Genomic DNA, 19493 nt, shown 5'->3' with positions numbered 1-19493 from the left:
CTTTTTTGATTGGGAACAATTTGGCTTCCCACTTCCAATTTCTCTCATTTGTCTGTGGGTAGAATCCGGATGCTAGTACACAAATTTCTGTTACGACCAGGTGAGAAAGGTGTCTAGAGTTCCCTCTAAGCCTTTCCCTATTTTTAAACACACCCTGTTTTAATCTCCCTCTTGGTGAATCCGTGTTTACTGCTTTCCAATTATAAGGCAAAGAAACCAGCACAAACAGGCTTTCTTAGGTTTAAAGAAGAAAAGTTGAAATTTATTAAACTTAAACTCTAATTCGGTTGACGCCTATGGAGACACGACATACCCACGCTAGCATGCATACACGATACACACATTCAAATTGAGGCAGAAAAGAGAAGAAAAATAAAATAGAAAGATTGGAGGCAATATCTGAAGAGTTGTTGTTACGGTTCATTGAGTTCACTGTAGAGTGCTTGATTGTAGGTAGATCTTGCTTTCCGTTGGGGACCAGTATTCTTCTTAAACCTTGTTCGCTGTAGGAGACTTTTCTCTCTTGGGGTTCATGTGTCCCGTGTCTTCAATGGATTCAGAGGCTTGTGAGAAAGAGATGGGAGCAGACAGGCGAGATCTTCTCAGTCCAGCAGCAAACAGACACTCTGAGTTCAAACTATGTGGCCAGTTCAAAAGAAAACCCTGGAACAGCCAGGTAGTCATGTAACCAGCTGGTCTAACCAGTTCTGGCCCTTGTGGATTGTATCCTCCTTAGCAAGCCCTGGAATGCACTTCATCACCTTTGGTGTCTGTTAGTATGTAAATGTTTTTTTTCCAGCCACGGCTATCTGTTTAACAAGCCTTTTCTTCACTCCAGTAACAGTTTAAAATCAATGTTCATGACAAAATTACTGTGCCTCATTCTTGGCAGGTGGGGGCCTAGCATGACACAATAGGTACATCAAAGAAAGATTCTTTCCAATATAATTCACGTATGATATCTTGCATATGTGATGAGTGGGATTTTCACCTTAAGCACACAATGGGCAGCCAGAGAGTGAAATGCACCCACCTGTTGTAACCAATATGAGAACCCAGCCATTTTGAGGCCTGAGCCTCATTTGCATACAGCTGCTGAGCTGTGCATGCCAAACCAGTGCGCTGATAGAGCTTGCCAATTACAGAGGGTAAGAAATCAGCCATCTCGTATAGACAGTCAGAGTTATGGGTAATTGGGCTGGTGGTGGGGATGGGGGCATGCATGGGCCAGCAGTGGGCCTGTGAATTTATTTGCAGCCTAAAATGCTCCTCTTGGCCGCTTCTGGCCATTTTTGGCATGGGTTCCAGCTGTTGCTTTAAGCAGTGCTGGTACAAATGGATGGAGCCTAAAATTTGTGATCATGCTTCTGATTATATAATAGGATTGTAATTTGAATATTAAAGGCGAGCTCTCACCTGAAACAGTCAATTGATCTGGCTGCCCCTACTCAGGACCCTATGCAAGACAGCACATGACCGGAGCCTCAACATAAATGGGAAGCTGAAAGTGAACCAATGTTATTTTTAAGCCATTACCACCCCATTTACCCTGGGCAGTGGCAGTTAAGATCAGCCCTAATCAGTCACAGTCTGACACCACTTTATCTGATTAGTGAACATAGGACTATAACAGTTACTGGCTTGCTGACCAGATACCAGTTGTGCATGTCACACAGGTAACTTTTACATCAGTGCAATAAAAACAGGAGTGCACACCAACCCACTTCAGGGACCACAAGAGTTAACAATGCAACCGAACCACACGGAAAACAAGGCAAGGTAGCCCCTGTGTGCCTATATAACTTATTCCTCATTTCAGCACTCCCCCATTGTTCCTATTGCACTGTCAACAAAACACTTTGCTGCATCTATCAATATATAAGCAAGTCTAAAATTCTGATTAAAAAAATTTAAATTAAAAGGATGGTTTTAATTGCAGGTTTATTAGTAAGATGCTCTTGCCTTGTTCATTGTGTGTGCATTACTCTTTGCCAGGGTCATATCCATGGAGTCAGACAAGCTGGTGAACTTAAACGACGTTGGGTGCTGGCGGTAATTGGTCTCACTCAGGATCTCTCCAGCTTTTTTGACTTTGGCCACATCTAGCGATTCCATAGGAGACCATCCGATGCCCTTTAGCCATTGAAGGTCTGCTTTGTATACAAGCTGGCAGGCAACGAAAAGTCATTTCATTTATTATTTACTCAACAGTGCAGAATACAATGATCTAAAATTTCTATCTTCCCCCTATTGCTTTTCTGATGGTTCTGAAGCAGATGGCAGACAGGTGTTTGTGGTTCACCCTGCCATCACCCACCTCGATGCACCACCTCCCTCTCCCAGATGCTGGTTCCACGGAGGCACAATATGCTTGCTCATATGTGGGTGGACATGTGATACTAGTAAGCCAATGAACAAAGCTTTGCCTCCACCATGTTTGCCAGCATTTGTACTGTTTAATCTCTGGACGCAATGGCCAGGAGGTGGAAGAGGAAGTAGAAATCTTTTGGCATCCAAGATCTGCGGCAGCACCCAGGGTGCACGGTCTTTCAGAGACCCAAAAAAGAAAGTACAAATTTTGAAATAAAAAGTTCCTGATTTGCAGGCAGAATAACTCCATCCTCTTTTTGGCACAACTCCTAAGGGAGGTTGGGATGCTAGCCTTCAGTACGAATCACTCTGAGGCCAGAAAGTTAGCTGAGTCAGATGGGCATCTGTGTGGGGTGGGGGGGGGGGGGGGAGGGGGTACTTGCAAAAAGTCTGAGATGTTGATCGTGTAGGTAAGTATTTCATCTGGTGGGGGCGTCCAGAACAAGGGGGCATAACCCTAACTTAGAGCCAAGCCATTCAGGGGTGATATCACAGAACTCTTCTTCACACAAAGAGTAGTGGAAATCTGGAAGTTACTTCCTGCAAAAAAGCAAGGAGCTTAGGTCAATTGAAAATTTCAAAACTGAGATTGGTAGACTTTTGTTTACAAAGCTATTAAGGGTTGCGGAACCAAGGAAGGTTGATGGAATTAAGATGCAGATCAGACATGATCTAATTGAATGGCAGGGCTGAATGGGCCTACTCCTGTTCCTAGGTTCCTAAGCCAACCTGGGCTAAACAAAAATAAGGGAAAAGATTGAAGAGTGGAAGAGAAGATTGCTAGGTCAAAGTGGCAGGACTTGATGTGATAGAACTTTGAAAATTTGGCAAGATTTAATATTGATTTAGGGTGATGGACATTCTGCTATTTTCTGTTTGTGGAAATTTTAAACAGAACAAATGATTAAATGTATTAAATTGTACTCACATCACTCTGTAACTCATAGGCCTTTTGTGCATGTATCACATCGTTCTGGTCTGGCAGACAGGTCCACTGGTGCAGATAACGTCTGTAGTCAATGTCGCTGACCAGGGTCTGGCATTTCTTGGCCAACAGGATGTCCAGCATATCGACTGGCATGTTGAACTTGGTCTTAGTTTTCTCAAAGTTTTTCTTGTACTCCCTGTCACTCTGCATCTTGCCTACATGCATGCACCAGACCAGCTTGGGATCATCCTTAATGCTGCGGAATCCAACGTGGTGTCCAAGTTGCTTGCGATAGGCTGTTTTATATTTGTACTGCAAAATAATTCCAAATTGTTTGCGATAATTTCCAAGGTGCAATAAAGACATCTTTGCAGTCTTAAAAATAGTTTTGCTTTCTCTAAAGTCAGTACTATTCACATATCTATAGATACAAGATATATACCTACAGTTACATAGTTTCTATACCAAAAGTGTTCTTCATGTAGAGAACAATATCTCAGAGTGCTTTACAAAAAAAATGGTCACTAACCAGAAGAAAACTGGGACGGTGGGTGGTGGGGGTTGTGGGGGGGTGGGGTAGGTGCATTGAAGGGGGAAACAGTGGCTGGGAGCTCAAGGCCAGATCAAGAGAATGATTTTAAAGAAACTTTTGATAGTAGGTGAAGAGATGGCAAAATGTAGGGCTGGATAGGATGCAGGTGCAGCAAGTAATTAAGGAGGCAAATGGAATTTTGGCCTGTATTGCTCAGGGGTTGGAGATTAAAAATAGGGAAGTCTTGTTACAAATGTACAGGGTGTTGGTGAGGCCGCACCTGGAGTATTGTGTACAGTTTTGGTCCCCGTATTTAAGAAAGGATATATTGGCTTTGGAGGCAGTTCAAAAGAGATTCACTCGGCTGATTCCTGGGATGAAAGGGTTGACTTATCAAGAACAGCTAAACAGGTTAGGCCTTTATTCATTAGAGTTGAGAAGAATGAGGGGTGATCTTATTGAAATGTACAAGATTCTGAGGAGGCTTGACAAGGTAGATGTTGTGAAGATGTTTGTGGGGGAATCTCAAACTAGGGGACATAGTTACAGAATAAAACTGAGATGTGAAGGAATTTCTTCTGTCAGAGGGTAGTGAATGTCTGTAATTCTCTATCCCAGAGAGTTGTGGAGGCTAGATCACTGAAAGTATTTAAAGAGGAGGTAGATAGATTTTTGAAATATCGGGGAGTTGAGGGCTATGAGGAGCTGGCACGAAAGAGGAGTTCAGGTCTGAGGCAGATCTGCCATGATCTTATTGAATGGCAGGACAGGCTTGAGGGGCAGAATGGACTACTCCTGCTCCTATTTCTTATGTTCTTATGGATTGTACAGCCCCCCGACATCAGGGCTTATGGCAGGGGGGCGGAAAATGCCACCAGCAGAGGCCTGCCACAGATCTCAACGCCGGGAGCGCCCGACGCGATAATGCCGGTGGCGGCAAGGCCTCGTGGCAGCGCCCCATGCCCCACAGCCCAACACCCGCTTTGTCACTTGGTGACAGGACCAAAATTTAAATATGTTAATTTATTAAAATAGATGCATTAATTACTTACTCGCTCTTGCCATCCGTCCTGGTTCGATATTGGTGCCATTGGCCAGCAGTACTGCGCCTTTGGGTACCCGTCTGGGAATCTGAGGCAGGACACCGGTGAGGAGGGGAGAGCAGGTAAGTTTTTTAGTGCGGTGGGGAGGAGGGGGCGCGATGTCAGAGGAATTTGATTGGTGTAGGGGATGGTGGGAAGGGTTAAAGGTTAAAGTTGGTGAACTTTGTGAGGGGAAGGTCAGGTGTACAAAGTATTTTGGTGGGGGTGGGGGGGGAAGAGCGCAAGGAATTAGATTCATCATTGTTGGGGGGTGGGTGGGTGGGAGCGGGGCTAGATCAGTTAATTTAATTTTTCAAAATCCATATCCCTTTAAACATTTAACTCTAATGATAGGGCTCCAAGCCCTTTAAAAATGGTGTTGGCGCCTGCGCAGTGGCATCTGACGACATTGCTGGGGATGGACTGCCGCCCCCTCCAGATCATTGGGGGGTAGGGCGTGGTCTGCCTCAGCCATTTAAATGAGCCGCCGCGTTTAATATTGTGGCGGCTCCGCGAAAACATTGTTTACGGCCGCCACTGGCAACATAAATTTCAGCCCGTAGTGAAGGGAGTCCCAGAGTCTCAGAGTACAGGGCCTTAGTGGCTAAAACTCTCACTGATAGTGATGTAGGGGAATGAGGCATGATCCTTTGTTGGATGAGTGGAGGGTGTATGCAAGGGCATTTGGCTGAAGGATATTGCCGAGGTTGAACAGTTGATCTGTAGAATTGATACCAACTGGAATTAATGCACTGAATCTGGTTTCTGGGACTCCCAACCTGGAACAATGGATTGCATCTCAGGACAACGCAGGAATGCTTTTAATTTTAACGGATGGATAATCATAGGGATTATTGTTGTGATTTCCTGAGATACATTTCCTTTGAATGCCACCCTAAAAGGGGGCACCAGATAACAAAATAATCTCTTCAGAGCAGAGCTAATAAACCATGTTGACAATAGATAATTTTTCCAAAAGTATATCTACAATGCTGCCATCTCTTAATTTATACTACCAATTGCTATTCGGTGACCTCTGCTGGAAAGTCATACATGCGAGTTGGGGCGTGAAGGGGCAGCATGGATACTCCAGGTCACAGTCCCTGCTGCCGCTTGCTACGTAAATTCTCAAATTAAGAATGATAATTTCAGCAAAGCACCAGTGCCTATTGAGTCATTCCCAGCATGGACCAATCCTTTTAGGAAAGGAGGGGAGAAATTCCAATTCTAGAATCCAAGTGACAGTATTTAGCTTCTTGTTGCTTCACTTCTGTTTACAGGGCACAATTCTAATTGATCGGGAGTTAAATCGGTCCAGTATAAATAACAGCAAAATTATTAAAAATCTCAACTGCTAATAATGGTTAAGATGGTGCAGAGGTGATTTTGGAAACAGCTATTTAAGTTATAGGGAAAGGTGAAGATAAAGAGAAATAGACTTTAAGGTGTCCTAATTGAGGTTTTCACGTTTTGAAAGTAAAGGACAAACGTGATCTACCAAATTGTTCACTGTGTTGAAGCACACTGGAACACGATTTAATATTAGAAACAGGAGGAACCTTTATAACAGATCAGTAATAGGTTTGTAGAACAGGTGCCAGGAAAAACTGAAGCAGACAGGATATCTGAGCTCATGAAACATTTAGGTGGAGATAAAGAGTAAAGGATTTGGTGACAAGGTGAGTAGGCGTTGTTGAGTTCTGTTGAAAAGGGTTGGATTTGCTGGACAATGCCCAATCCTATTTAAAAAGATGTTTATTTGTATTAAAGGAGTTGAGCTAGGTGAATTTAACATTAAAATCACATTTGTTATTATTAGAGATGGGTCAACTCAAGTTTAATGGCTTAAAAGTTGCAATGTGGTTGACTCTTAAATGCCCTCTGAGATGGTGTATTAAGCGACTCAGTTCACGAGCAATTAGGGATGGGCAATAAATGCTGGCCTAACCAGCGATGTCCACATCCCAGGAACAAATAAAAAAAATTACAAAACTATTTTTACTTACGTCACTTGCAATATTTGTGGAAGCTTTGGCAGCCTTTATTGATATAGCATCAGGTCTGAGGTCATAACCTTTCTTCTTGGATTGTTCCCAGCCCAGTTTATACTTGTTCTGCAAAAAGAAGACATTTGCTGCCAATTATTCAGGACTTGAATCTTCATTTTTCTTTAAATGATAAGCATTTTTAAATGTCTCTTACATTACTGAACATAAATGTGTTGGCCTTGGCTTGTAGAATATCCGGAGAATCGAACGTCACATGGACCTTAATTTTGTCTTTCTCCCAGGCCTCTGTATAGGGGTGCTGTGAAATAAGAGGGTAAGTAAGTCTGAATTTCTTTTGAAAATACTGTAAAAGCTCTGAAAAGAGACACTCCAGATTTAGGACTGATTTAGTAATTATCAATGTACTGCAAAGATATCCATATGGTTCTTAATTTCGATGTTAAAAATATCAAACTTATATTTTCAGCAAAGTGTGCAGCTAACTGCATTTAAATCTATAATGCCTTAAAGTTATAAAGAAACCATGTGGGTCCCCTAAGCCCCCATGTTTATCTAGTGAATACCTGAACCGTTCAGAACAGGAAGGCTCCAGGTTCCCAGTCTATTCTGAGTGAGTTGATCTCAGTCATGGCAGCTTTGGGGCTGGTACAATTGGTTTCAGTGCTGCTGGGTAAGGAAGGGGAAGAAAGAAAGGTCTGAATTCCCACTCCTGATCGCTATTGAGCAATCTCTGCGGGAAGCACACGTCAGCTGGGATATTTCCCGTTGCCCCACCCTTGATTTGAATAATGTGTTGACACTCACTGACTAGAGTCATACACAAATATTGGGCACTTGGGTGAGGTATAAGTTGTTCTTGTGGAACTATACACAAATGTGGAGTTATCATCTTCAGGGGCAATGGGGAGAATATTGAGGAAGTCAAAAAAGGGGTAGAAAGATCACTATGACACTGAAATATTCCTTTTGCAAATACATACCTTCTTCATTGTTTGTGTATTAGTCTTAGCTAGGACCATGTCCATAGAGTCACTCAAGCTCGTGAACTTGAAGGTATGTGGGTGCTGGCGGTAGTTCTTGTCACTCGCAATCTCTGTTGCATTCTTAGCCTTCTCAACATCCAATGAACCAGCGGGAGTCCAACCAATCCCCTTCAGCCACTGAAGGTCCGCCTTATAATTGTTCTAGCAATTCAAAGACAACAAGATTTGAATCTTTGCAAATTCTGTACGTCTTGCATAAAACTAAGGCAAAACAATGTCACTAGAATTGCAAGGCAGAATTATATTTAATGATCGATTACAATACAGAGATGTAGAGTGACTGATTATATACCATGAGAGGTGTTGACTCTACACCACTGCAGAGTTCATGAAGCAATACTTATTCAACCTTTTGAAATATAGCTCTCAGTCTTGACTATTAAATATAATAATGCAAAATAAATACTCAATTATTCACAGACTTAATTACCATATACAGTTGAATAAATTTATAACTTTTTTTGCATTTCTTACTAATATTCTCTAAAAATCATGTACAAATTATATTGATTTAGAACGACGTAGCTATATTAGCTGCTGTGAAATGGTTGTAGGGTATTAAAGTGAAATAATAATTTAGGACCTGATTTAATGGTGATGATAGATTACAGATAGTTATAGATATAGTTAGATTTGACCATAAATATGTATTTTATAGGGAAAGAATTATTCTGGTTACTCTAGGCAGTGAAAATGTAATTATATATTTTTGGGTGGATTTACAATGGGGTTAATATTAATAATCCCACAACAGGAGACAGTCACATTTAAAATTAAAATTCAGGGAATGTGACCCTAATCTGTTATGAGCGCACCTGCTGCCATTTTTATAGCAGTGGGTCTCATGCCATTTGTATGTCCTCTCTTGGAGAGGCACAGTGCAATTGGGAGCCTGATTTACATGTAAGCATTGCCTGCCAGTTTTCCCAGGGTTCAGGCAACCTGACAGCAAAGTGGAGACAGGAGCAGCCAGCTACAGAAGTCAAGTGCTCTTTAGAGCATTCCTTGTGCTTAGGAGAAGCAGGAGTGCTCCTCCCAGCCTTCAAGCAAAACTTTGGCCTCCCTTCTGCCAGTTACGGCCTCTCCTCACTTCCACGATTGTGATTCTACCTCTCCAACCCTCAATCCCAAGCCTCTTGTGCTGCAATTGGCCTAACCCCGTTCTCTCTTGATTGGTGGGGTTTGTCCCCAACCGTCCCTGGCTGCAGCCTCCGGTTTTCCCAGCCTGTCAGTCTAGCCGGCTGCTGAATGGGAAATGGGAAAAAAATTTATATTGAGGCCTTGCCATTAATAAATGACAGGAACTCTGCATCCCGGGATTTCTCCTGCTATCACACTCCCCTGCTCACTCCTTGTAAATCTTGGGGCTAATGTTTCTACATTCAGTTGCCAATATAGGAATACTATAACAGTGAAAAAAGCTTGGCGTGAATCTCCAATAGCCATTTCCACTAACGAATTAAATGAGTTATCAGTCAATAAGATCATATGAAATAGGAGCAGGAGTAGGCCATTCAGCCCTTCGAGCCTGCTCTGCCATTCAATAAGATCATCGCTGATCTGATTGTGGCCTTAACTCCATTTTCCTGCCTGTCTCTCCATAACCCTTGACTCCTTTGTAGGTCAAAAGATATTGCATTCAGTTCAGAATGTTAAAATAGCTTCAAACAGAAAAATTGGTCCTACCTCACTCTGTATCTCCATCATCTTTTTGGAAAGTACCAGGTTCATGGCATCGGGCAGATATGTGAAGTTGCGGAATTTTTGCCTGTAGTTGGCATTAGTGGCCACCTCCTGGGACTTCTTAGCAGTCACAATGCTCAACATGTCCTTTGGTGTGTGATACCGGGTCTTACTCTTTTCGTAATCCTTTTTATATTCACGTCCAGACTGCATCTTGGCTATGTGCATGCAATGGACCAGCTTAGGGTCATCCTGCAGGTTGCGGAAACCAACATGCCTCCCTCGAGCCTTCTCATAGGCATGTTTATATTTATACTGTAAGAAAGTAAAGGTGAAATCAACTATACTTGCAAGTCAAAAAAATGCCTTCCAAACTATAACAAATCTGAACGTAGTGAATCAGTAAAGAAAAGTATGTTTTGAAATAATTTTGAAATAATAATTTTGAAATAATTTTCCTCCATTTTTGAGTACATTTTGAGTACTGCAAAAATAGCTTAAATTCGCAATGGCACAATTGTGAAGATATAAATTGAACAAATTGTAATGCAGCTTGTATTGACTCGTGTCCAAACTCTGCTCAGAGTAAATGAATAAGAACATTGATTAGATACCTTTAAAATGCATTACAAGAACATAAGAAATAGGAATTTGGCTCCTTTGGCTGATCTTCTACCTCAGCTACACCTTCCCTCACTACCCCATATCTCTTAATTCCCTTATTATCCAAAAATCGGTCGATCTCTGACTTGAATATACTCAACGACTGAGCATCCACAGCTCTCTGCAATAGAGAATTCCAAAGTCATGATATTGGGGAGATGAATCCAACAATCACCACAAAATCCACACAGGTTTAATCCCTTTGTTGTGCAGGTGGGCAGAGTGGTGGTTACAATTGGCGTCAGAACCTTGGTTTCAGGATGGGAAAGTTAACCAGGGTTCCTGCAATTTGAAGCATAGCATGATACAGCCATTTGGCCCATTGTGCCTATTGATGACTGTAGCATCACCTTTGCTGGTAAGGTGCACTTGTGGATAAACATGTCAAATAAGCAGCTGAATGGATTTACACAGTCACTTTCATAAGAAGCCAGACCGTGTTGGGAGAGGAGAAGATTGGCACAAAATAAAACTAAGGAAAATAATATATTTCTGCGGCTGCTGTCAAAATACTTACATTGCTCGCAATATCAGTTGAAGCTTTGGCAGCTTTGATTGGAATGGCATCAGCACGGAGATCATATCCCTTCTTCTTTGCCTCTTCCATGCTTTGCCTGTACATTTTCTATAAAGAAGGATAATATGCGTTAAAATTATTCTATTTGTTCCCACAATATGAATTCAAACAGACGAGACAAAATAAAAGCCCAAATGCGATATACAACTACTTGCTAATTTTTTTTTGCATTCCAAAATTACTCCAATATCAGACATGCATTGCGGCAAATCTTCAAGTACAATTTCATTGAATCACAGAAACCTACAGCATAGAAGGAGGCCATTCGACCCACCATGCCTTTGCTGGCTCTTTCAAAGAGCAGTCCTGCTTAGATCCACACCCCCACTTTGTGTCCATAACCCTGGAAGTTCCTCATCCTCATGTACCTGTCCAACTCCCTTTTAAAATTATTTATGGACCAACTTCCATGACATTTTCAGGTAGAGCCCGACAACTCTAAGTGAACAAAATTGCTCCTCAACTTCCCACTAGATCTTTTGCCAATGATTTTGAATCTATGACCTCTAGCTATTCATCAGAGGGAATAGCTTTACTTTATTGACTCTATGAAAACTTCTCATTATCTTGAAAATCTCTATTAGGTTATCTCTTAACCTCCCTTGTTCTAAGGAGTACTGTCCTAACTTAGAATCGTAGATAGTTTATAGCCACTTTTCCATCCTCTCCTCATAACAGAAGTCCCTCCCAATGCTCCAGTTGAGGCTTAACTGGTGATTTATAAAGTTCTAGCTTTATAATTATATTTAATAACTCTATTTACAAACCCAAGTAACCCATATGCTTTTATAACAAGTTTATCAACCTTCTCTATTCCCGTTAATGATTTGAGTATATGTATACCAAGGTCTCTTTGTTGACCTTTTCAAGACTGGCAATTAACTCAAATTGGGACTATCACCGGACTATTTATGTCCTAGAACTAAAAAAAATGTCTGACAGATAGAAGACAGTAACAGAATTTCAGGCCCCTGATAGCATTGCAAAAAGATTGAGCTTCTCTCTCAAGTTTATCAGAATCTCCCAATCAAATTACTGCCTCATAGCGCATGCTCAACTCACTGCATATAGCAACTGTACATAACTTTTTTTTATCATTGTACTTATATATTTTGTTTCAAATGGGAAGATTTTCTTTTTCTCCAGAGGATAGGGCTGGTGATCCTGCAGGGATTTTTCTTCCTTGCTGGAATCAGAATTCAGGCAATGAAATAGTTGCTTTATCATCTGTAACTGGTAGATCTTCACATTGTTGGTAGCTTTTGAGTGACATGCAGTTCGAATTTTCTGCTGCCAATGTTTGCTTTCAGACTGGTTCCAAATAGTCATATTATTTCTGAGTGTTCTAGTATGTATGCAGGGGGAGCTGTTAGTATTAAGTACTTTCATTAGCTGCTGTCTTACAGAATGGTTTGTCAGTGTTTCTCATTGGATCCATTTTATTTCATCCCTTGTTTCACTTTCCCTGCCTAGCCTGAATTGGACTGGATTTTTTTTGCTAAATTAGGATTTCTAATCACTTGCATCTAGCCTACGTATCCAACAATAGGAAGGAATTCAGACTGATCCACTCTGCTTACCTGGCTCATGTTGTACTGGTTCACTTTAGCTAGACTAATTTCCGGTGTGTCTGGCATCACATGAATCTGAATCTTGTCCTTTTCCCAGGCTTCCTTGTACATTTGCTGCAGTGTAATAGATTTTGATTAATAATGGGTTCTCTCAATGATATAACTGTGTGAAGGTCCATCATCACAATCAATGCTTTTTAACAGAAGATCTTCTTACCATGTTCATGGTCTTGGCATTAACCTTTGCCAACTCCATAGGCATGGATTCCATGTCAATGGTATATTTGAAAGTCTCTGGCTGTTGACGGTATTTTTTCTCACATAGGATATTTGAAGCTCGCTTGTTCTTTTCTTCCTCCAGTGAGCCAATGGGGATCCAACCCATGCCTTTCATAAAGCTAGTGAACTCTTGCTTGTAGAGACTCTGAAATAATAAACAGAAAGGGTAGACAGTCATATGCTGATACATGAAAGCCATTTTCAAACCTTAAAAAGAACATTTCCATCAGAGCCAATTATAATTAATATCCCCTACGCGAGAGATTTTCTTACCAATTCCATGGCCAAACAGATAAGCGGTCTGAGACCTTTACCAATATCACTCAGAATTAGACTCGTAGGGCAGGCGAGAGAATCGATCTCCAATTCTCCCTCATTCCATGTCCCACCGACAGGAAAGACTCACCAGAGGTGGCGGCACAGGGGTATACAGTCAGTAGAGAGTTGTCCTGGGAGTCCTTAACATTGACTCCAGATCTCATGAAGTCTCATTGCATCAGGTCAAACATGGTCACAGAAGCCTCTTGCTGATTACCACCTAACGCATCGCGCACCCCCCCCCTCCACCTCACCTCCCACCCCCAGCTGATGAATCAGTACTCCTCCATGTTGAACACCAATTGGAAGAAGCACTGAGGGTGGCAAGGACACAGAATGTACTCTGGGTCGGGTCTTTAATGCATATCACCAAGAGTGGCTTGGTAGCACCACTACTGACTGAGCTGGGCAAGTCCGAAAGGATATAGCTGCTACTCTGGGTCTGCACCAGGTGGTGAGGGAGCCAACAAGAGGGAAAAACCTACTTGACCTCATCCTCACCAATCTACCTGTCACAGATACATCTCTCCATGACAGTATTGGTAAGAGTGACCACCACACAGTCCTTGTGGAGACCAAGTCCTGATCCACATTGAGGATACCCTCCATCATGTTGTGAGGCACTACCACCATGCTAAATGGGGTAGATTTCGAACAAATCTAGCAACTCAAAACTGGCATCCATGATGCGGTGGGCCATCAGCTGCAGCAGAATTGTATTCAATCACAATAAGTAATGACATGGCCTGGCAAATCCTCCACTCTACCATTACCATCAAGCTAGGGGATCAACCCTGGTTCAATGAAGAGTGCAGGAGGGCATGCCAGGTGCACACCTAAAATGAGGTGTCAACCCAATGAAGCTCCAACACAGGACTACATGCGTGCCAAACAGTGGAAGCCGCATACGATAGACAAAGCTAAGCGATCCCACAACCAACGGATCAGAGCTAAGCTCTGCAGTCCTGTCAAATCCAGTCATGAATGGTGGTGGACAATTAAATAATTAACAGGAGGAGGATGCTCCACAAATATCCACAACCTTAATGATGGGGGAGCCCAGCACATCAGTGCGAAAGACAAGGCTGAAGCATTTGCAACCATCTTCAGCCAGAAGTGCTGAGTGGATGATCCACCTCGTCCTTCTCCTGAGGTCCCCATCATCACAGATGCCAGTCTTCAGCCAGTTTGATTCACTCCATGTGATATCAAGAAACGGCTGAAGTCACAGGATACTGCAAAGGCTATGGGCCCTGACAATATTCCAGCAATAGTACTGAAGACCTGTGCTCCAGAACTTGTCGCACACATAGCCAAGCTGTTCCAGTACAGCTGCAACACTGGCATCTATCCGGCAATGTGGAAAATTGCCCAGATATGTCCAGAACACAAAAAGCAGGACAAATCCAACCCAGCCAATTACTGACCTATCAGTCGACTCTCGATCTTCAGTAAAGTGATGGAAGGTGTCATTGACAGTGTTATCAAGTGGCACTTATTCAGCAATAACCTGCTCACTGATGTTCAGTTTGGGTTCCTCCAGGGCCACTCAGTTCCTGACCTCATTACAGCCTTGGTCTAAACATGGGCAAAAGAGCAGAGCTCCAGAGGTGAGGTGACTGTGACTGCCCTTGACATCAAGGCACCATTTCACTGAGCCCGAGCAAAACTTGGGTCAATGGGAATCAGGGGAGAAAATTTCCATTGGTTGGAGTCATACCTAGCAAAAAGGAAGATAGTTGTGGTTGTTAGAGGTCGATCATCTCAGTCCCAGGACATCACTGCAGGAGTTCCTCAGGGTAGTGTCCTAGGACCAACCATCTTCAACTGCTTCATCAATGACCTTCCCTCCATCATAAGGCAGAAGTGGGGATATTTGCTGATGATTGCACAATGTTTGGCACCTTTCACAACTCCTCAGATACTGAAGTAGTCCATGTAGCAATGCAGCAAGACCTGAACAATATCCAGGCTTGGGCTGATAAGTGGCAAGTAACATTTGCACCACACAAGTGCCAGACAATGACCATATCCAACAAGAGAAAATCCAATCATCTCCCCATGACCCTTGACTGGTGGTGGCATAATGGTAATGTCATTGGACTAGTAATCCAGAGGCCTAGGCTAATGATCTGGGGACCTGAATGCCACCACAGCAGATGATGAAATCTGAATTAAATTGATGAATCTGGAATTTAAAAAGCTAGTCTAATAGTGACCATGAATCCATCTGGTTCATCAATGTCCTTGGGGGAAGGAAATTTGCTGTCCTTATCTGGTCTGGCCTACATGTGACTCCAGACCCACAGCAATGTGGTTGACTCTGAAATGGTCTACCAAGCCACTCAGTTGTCAAGAGCAATTAGGGATGGGCAACAAATGCTGGCCTTGCCAGCAACTCTCACATCCCATGAAAGAATAAAAAAATTCAATGGCATCACCATTGCTGAATCCCCCACAATCAACATCCTGGAACTTACCATTGACAAGAAACTGAACTGGACCAGCTATGTAAGTACTGTGGCTCCAAGAGCAGGTCTGAGGCTGGGAATTCTGCGGTGAGCAACTCACCTTTTGTCTCCCCAAATGCTGACCACCATCTACAAGACACATGTCAGGAGTATAATGGAATACTCTCCACTTGCCTGGATGGGTGCAGCTCCAACAACACTCAAGAAGCTCGACACCATCCAGGACAAAGCAGCCCGCTTGATTGCTACCCCATCCATCACCTTCAACATTCACTCCCTCTACCACTGATGCACAGTGGCAGCAGTACGTACCATCTACAAGTGGCATTGCAGAAACGCACCAAGGCTCCTTCAACTGCACCTTTCAAACCCGTGACCTCTACCACCTGGAAGGACAAGGACAGCAAATGCATGGCACCACCACCACCTTCAAGTTCCCCTCTAAGCTACACACCATTCTGACTTGGAACTATACTACCATTCATTCACTGTTGCTGGGTCAAAATTCTGGAAATCCCTTCCTAACAGCATTGTGGGTGTACATACACTGCATGGACTGCAGTGATTCAAGAAGGCGGCTCACCACCACCTTCTCAAGGGCAATTAGGGATGGGCAGTAAATATTGGCCTAAACAGCAACGCCACATCCAATGAAAGAATATAAAAAATAATTTCCTGGAAAAATATCCTCACTCAACCCTAGCATAGCACAGAGTACAAGCCCTCTAAAATCATGGATCCAAACTCATTGGGTTAATGGCAGGGTTTATTCAATACTCGTTTTTAGCCATAAAATCTACCTGCATTGTGTCTAATAAAGCTCCCAGTTGATCACTACTTTGTCCTACAATGTATTAAAGCGCCAACAGATCGTGTACACAAAATAGTGGCATTCGGCAAATCCCAGGTACAAGATATTCAGTCATGTTCAACCCTCCAGACCAACAACATAACTGTCTAATAACACCAAGTTATATCTATAAAAGACAATCACTATCACATCAGGAAGGGTGGGCGACTGTATAAAACATGTCGGTGCAAAACCCTATCAGCAAGGTAAACGCTGAATCTAAAATTAAACCCATCATTCCTGTTAATGATTCAAAAGAACTGACTATCTTCTCAGCTGCTTTTGAGCTAGGGAGGCATATGTCTGAGTACCATATGCAAAGCCTTACCTTTCCCAATTTCACACAGTGATGCATGATGCAAGCAGCTACTGAAAATGTCGCACCCACTTGAGCCAATTTGGTTTTCATCATTTTACTTTAACCATTTCAAAATAGGCTTTAAAAGAACTCCAAGCATCCTTTGCAACTCCCCAAAGAAGAGATAATATTTGAAACACTGACAGAGCTAAGAAAAGTGATACATCTGTTGCATCATTAAGAAATATCAACTAATGGTGCTTAAAGTTTGTCTATAATAAGAATGAATCTTCAACCATTACTGCATTTATAGGCTCGAAACTGCAAGAACATTTGAAAGAAATGGAAGTCCAAAACATTTGTATGGGTTTTGTATTTAAGAATTTTTGTTTTCCATAGCTGGCCGAAGCAGAGACCTTGGCCAATTACTCTTCTAACTCAAAAACACCAAAAGAAAAAGGACATATGCTTTTATAGCACCTTAAATGGCCATGGGATATCCCAAAGTACCTCACAGTCAAAGGATTCATTTTGAAGTGTGGTCACTATTGTTATGTCAGCAAATGTGGCAGTCAATTTGAAAACAGCATTGAAATGCATGGAATGGTCATCTGCTATGGCGTTGTTTGAGGGACAAATGTTCTTCAGGTCACTGAGAGAACTCCCTACTTTTCTTTGAATAATATTATGGGACCTTTGACATCCACTTGAACAGGCGGACAGGACCTCAATTTAACATGTGTTTAGCAATGCTGGTTGAGGGATAAATGTTACCTCGGACATCAGGAGAAATTGCCGTTTTTCTTCAAATAATATAAATGATAAGTGGATCTTACATCCATTTGGAAAGGCAGAGGGAGCCTTGGTCTCGCAACTCACTATTTCTTACATTTAGCAGTGACTATACATCAAAGAAAACTATTTAATTGCTTGCTAACTATTTCAGAACATCCTGAAGTCATGAAAGGCATTATATAAATGTATGCTCATCCGTCCTTTTCTTTGCCGACTTAGCCTTGTATTGAAGTGTTTACCTACATTATATGCACAAGGCCAGGAGTAGACTTGAACCCATAACCTTTTGGCTCGGAGGCAAGAGCACAACAACTCAGCTGAACACCCCAAGACCAGCTGTTGAATTCAAACCTTCTCTGTCACTCAGCTAGTCACTACCTTGATCAACTGAGTCATTGGGGAAGTTGGACAGGGCTGGTGTCTATGCTTATGTATTCATTACCTTAGTGGCAGAACAATGCATAATTCTGCATTTTTAAATTTGATGTAGAATGTACAGTTATGTTAGTTGACAAATGCCTAATACATTTCACTTTAATGACTTACATCACTCTGTATGTTCATCATGTTCCTGGCCAGTTCCAAGTTCATGGAGTCAGGGGGGATTGTGTAACGATGGATGAGGTGCTTGTAGTTGATATTGCTGGCTGCTTCCTGAGACTGCCTAGCAGCAGTAATACTGACCATGTCCAATGGTGTGTTGTACTTTGTCTTGATCTTCTCATAGTCTTTCTTGTACTCGCGATCTGACTGAAGTTTAGCAACATGCATGAAGTGGACAAGCTTGGGGTCATCCTGCAGGCTGCGGAAACCAATGTGTTTTCCCTTTTCCTTTTCATAGGCTAGTTTGTATTTGTACTAACATGAAACACAGGATTAGTATTAGGCAAGATAGCTTACATTGAATTTTGTGCACAATGCATGCCAAATTTATTGTTACATTTAATTCATATCAGCGTGACTGTTTCCTCCTATTGTTCTCATGCTAGCCTAATACCATTGTTCTTATGTGAAGTTAACCACACAGGATATACTGGCAATCTTGATTTCAAAGGTTTTTAAATCTTCAGGGGTCACAACCTCAGTGATTGGCTTCATCTTGCGTTGCTGTCCAAATGACAGTTTTGCTGATGATTATTACTCATGCACTGATATGCATGAGGAAATGGTGGCAACCTGCCACACAACTTCCATCCATTAAAATGAAAAATAATAGATGGAAAATCATGGACAGCATGCCAGTTTCTGTTATTGGTTTCCAGCAGTAAAAGAAATTTGGAAAATTGGCGATTAAACCTCTAATCTGCTTGAGCTTTCTCATTTATTGCAGTTGGCTAATTGAGCAAGCAAACAACTCTGTAGGCAAACTTTCAATTTTGCCGCTCCTAATGGTTTACACCAAAGCAACACAACAAAAACATTCATACAAGTCAAATAGGAGATCAAAATGCTATGACTAAATTTGCAGGTTATAATTCAATCATGTGGAAAGAATACACTTATTGAAATACCTAAAAATGTTTTTAAATTCTTGTGCTTAGTAATGATGCAACTTCAAAAGAAGTTCAATTTAACATAGCAAATAGCACATCCCAAACTATCGATCATCCTGTGCACAATACATATAATAGCAATGATGCATTTAAATGTTTATATGGATTTGATGACTACACTGAAAATCAGAACTCTTAGGGAGTAATTGTGTAATAGATTATATCTGGTAAAGATACCAAAATAAAAACTTACATCACTGGCTATGTCCCTTGTGGCCTTTGCAGCTTTTATTGAAATGGCATCGGGCATCAGGCGATAGCCTTTCTTTTTTGAATTCTCCCAGCCGGATCTGTATAATTTCTAAAAGAAAAGAAAGAACAGGTTGGGAGTTGTTAACGCCATCCATTATCTGACTACACCTGAAATTATTTGAACTGGCTCCCCAACCCTCCTTTATTATAAAAGACTTCTTAAAACCTTCAACAATTTCATGCGCTTCTTAATTTCACTTCTAATTGGCATAGCACTAA

General features: G+C 41.9%; 1 protein-coding gene across 1 annotated transcript in view; it reads right to left on the bottom strand.

Moving 5' to 3' along the window:
• neb (nebulin) overlaps positions 1-19493 on the bottom strand; it is a 361674-nt gene that overhangs the window by 244556 nt on the left and 97625 nt on the right. Inside the window, exons 39-49 of the mRNA XM_068036260.1 lie at positions 19216-19323; positions 18016-18327; positions 12676-12882; positions 12468-12572; positions 10828-10935; positions 9651-9962; positions 7902-8105; positions 7115-7219; positions 6919-7026; positions 3299-3610; positions 1963-2166 (exon numbers count right to left, since the gene is read on the bottom strand). Of these exons, the coding sequence (XP_067892361.1) occupies positions 1963-2166; positions 3299-3610; positions 6919-7026; positions 7115-7219; positions 7902-8105; positions 9651-9962; positions 10828-10935; positions 12468-12572; positions 12676-12882; positions 18016-18327; positions 19216-19323 (2085 nt within the window). The remainder of the gene's footprint in view (positions 1-1962; positions 2167-3298; positions 3611-6918; positions 7027-7114; positions 7220-7901; positions 8106-9650; positions 9963-10827; positions 10936-12467; positions 12573-12675; positions 12883-18015; positions 18328-19215; positions 19324-19493) is intronic.

This window comes from Heterodontus francisci, chromosome 7 (genome assembly GCF_036365525.1).
Source record: "Heterodontus francisci isolate sHetFra1 chromosome 7, sHetFra1.hap1, whole genome shotgun sequence".
Taxonomy (NCBI): domain Eukaryota; kingdom Metazoa; phylum Chordata; class Chondrichthyes; order Heterodontiformes; family Heterodontidae; genus Heterodontus; species Heterodontus francisci.
Note: the sequence above shows the minus strand (reverse complement) of the source record. Positions and strands in the feature narration are given on the sequence as shown.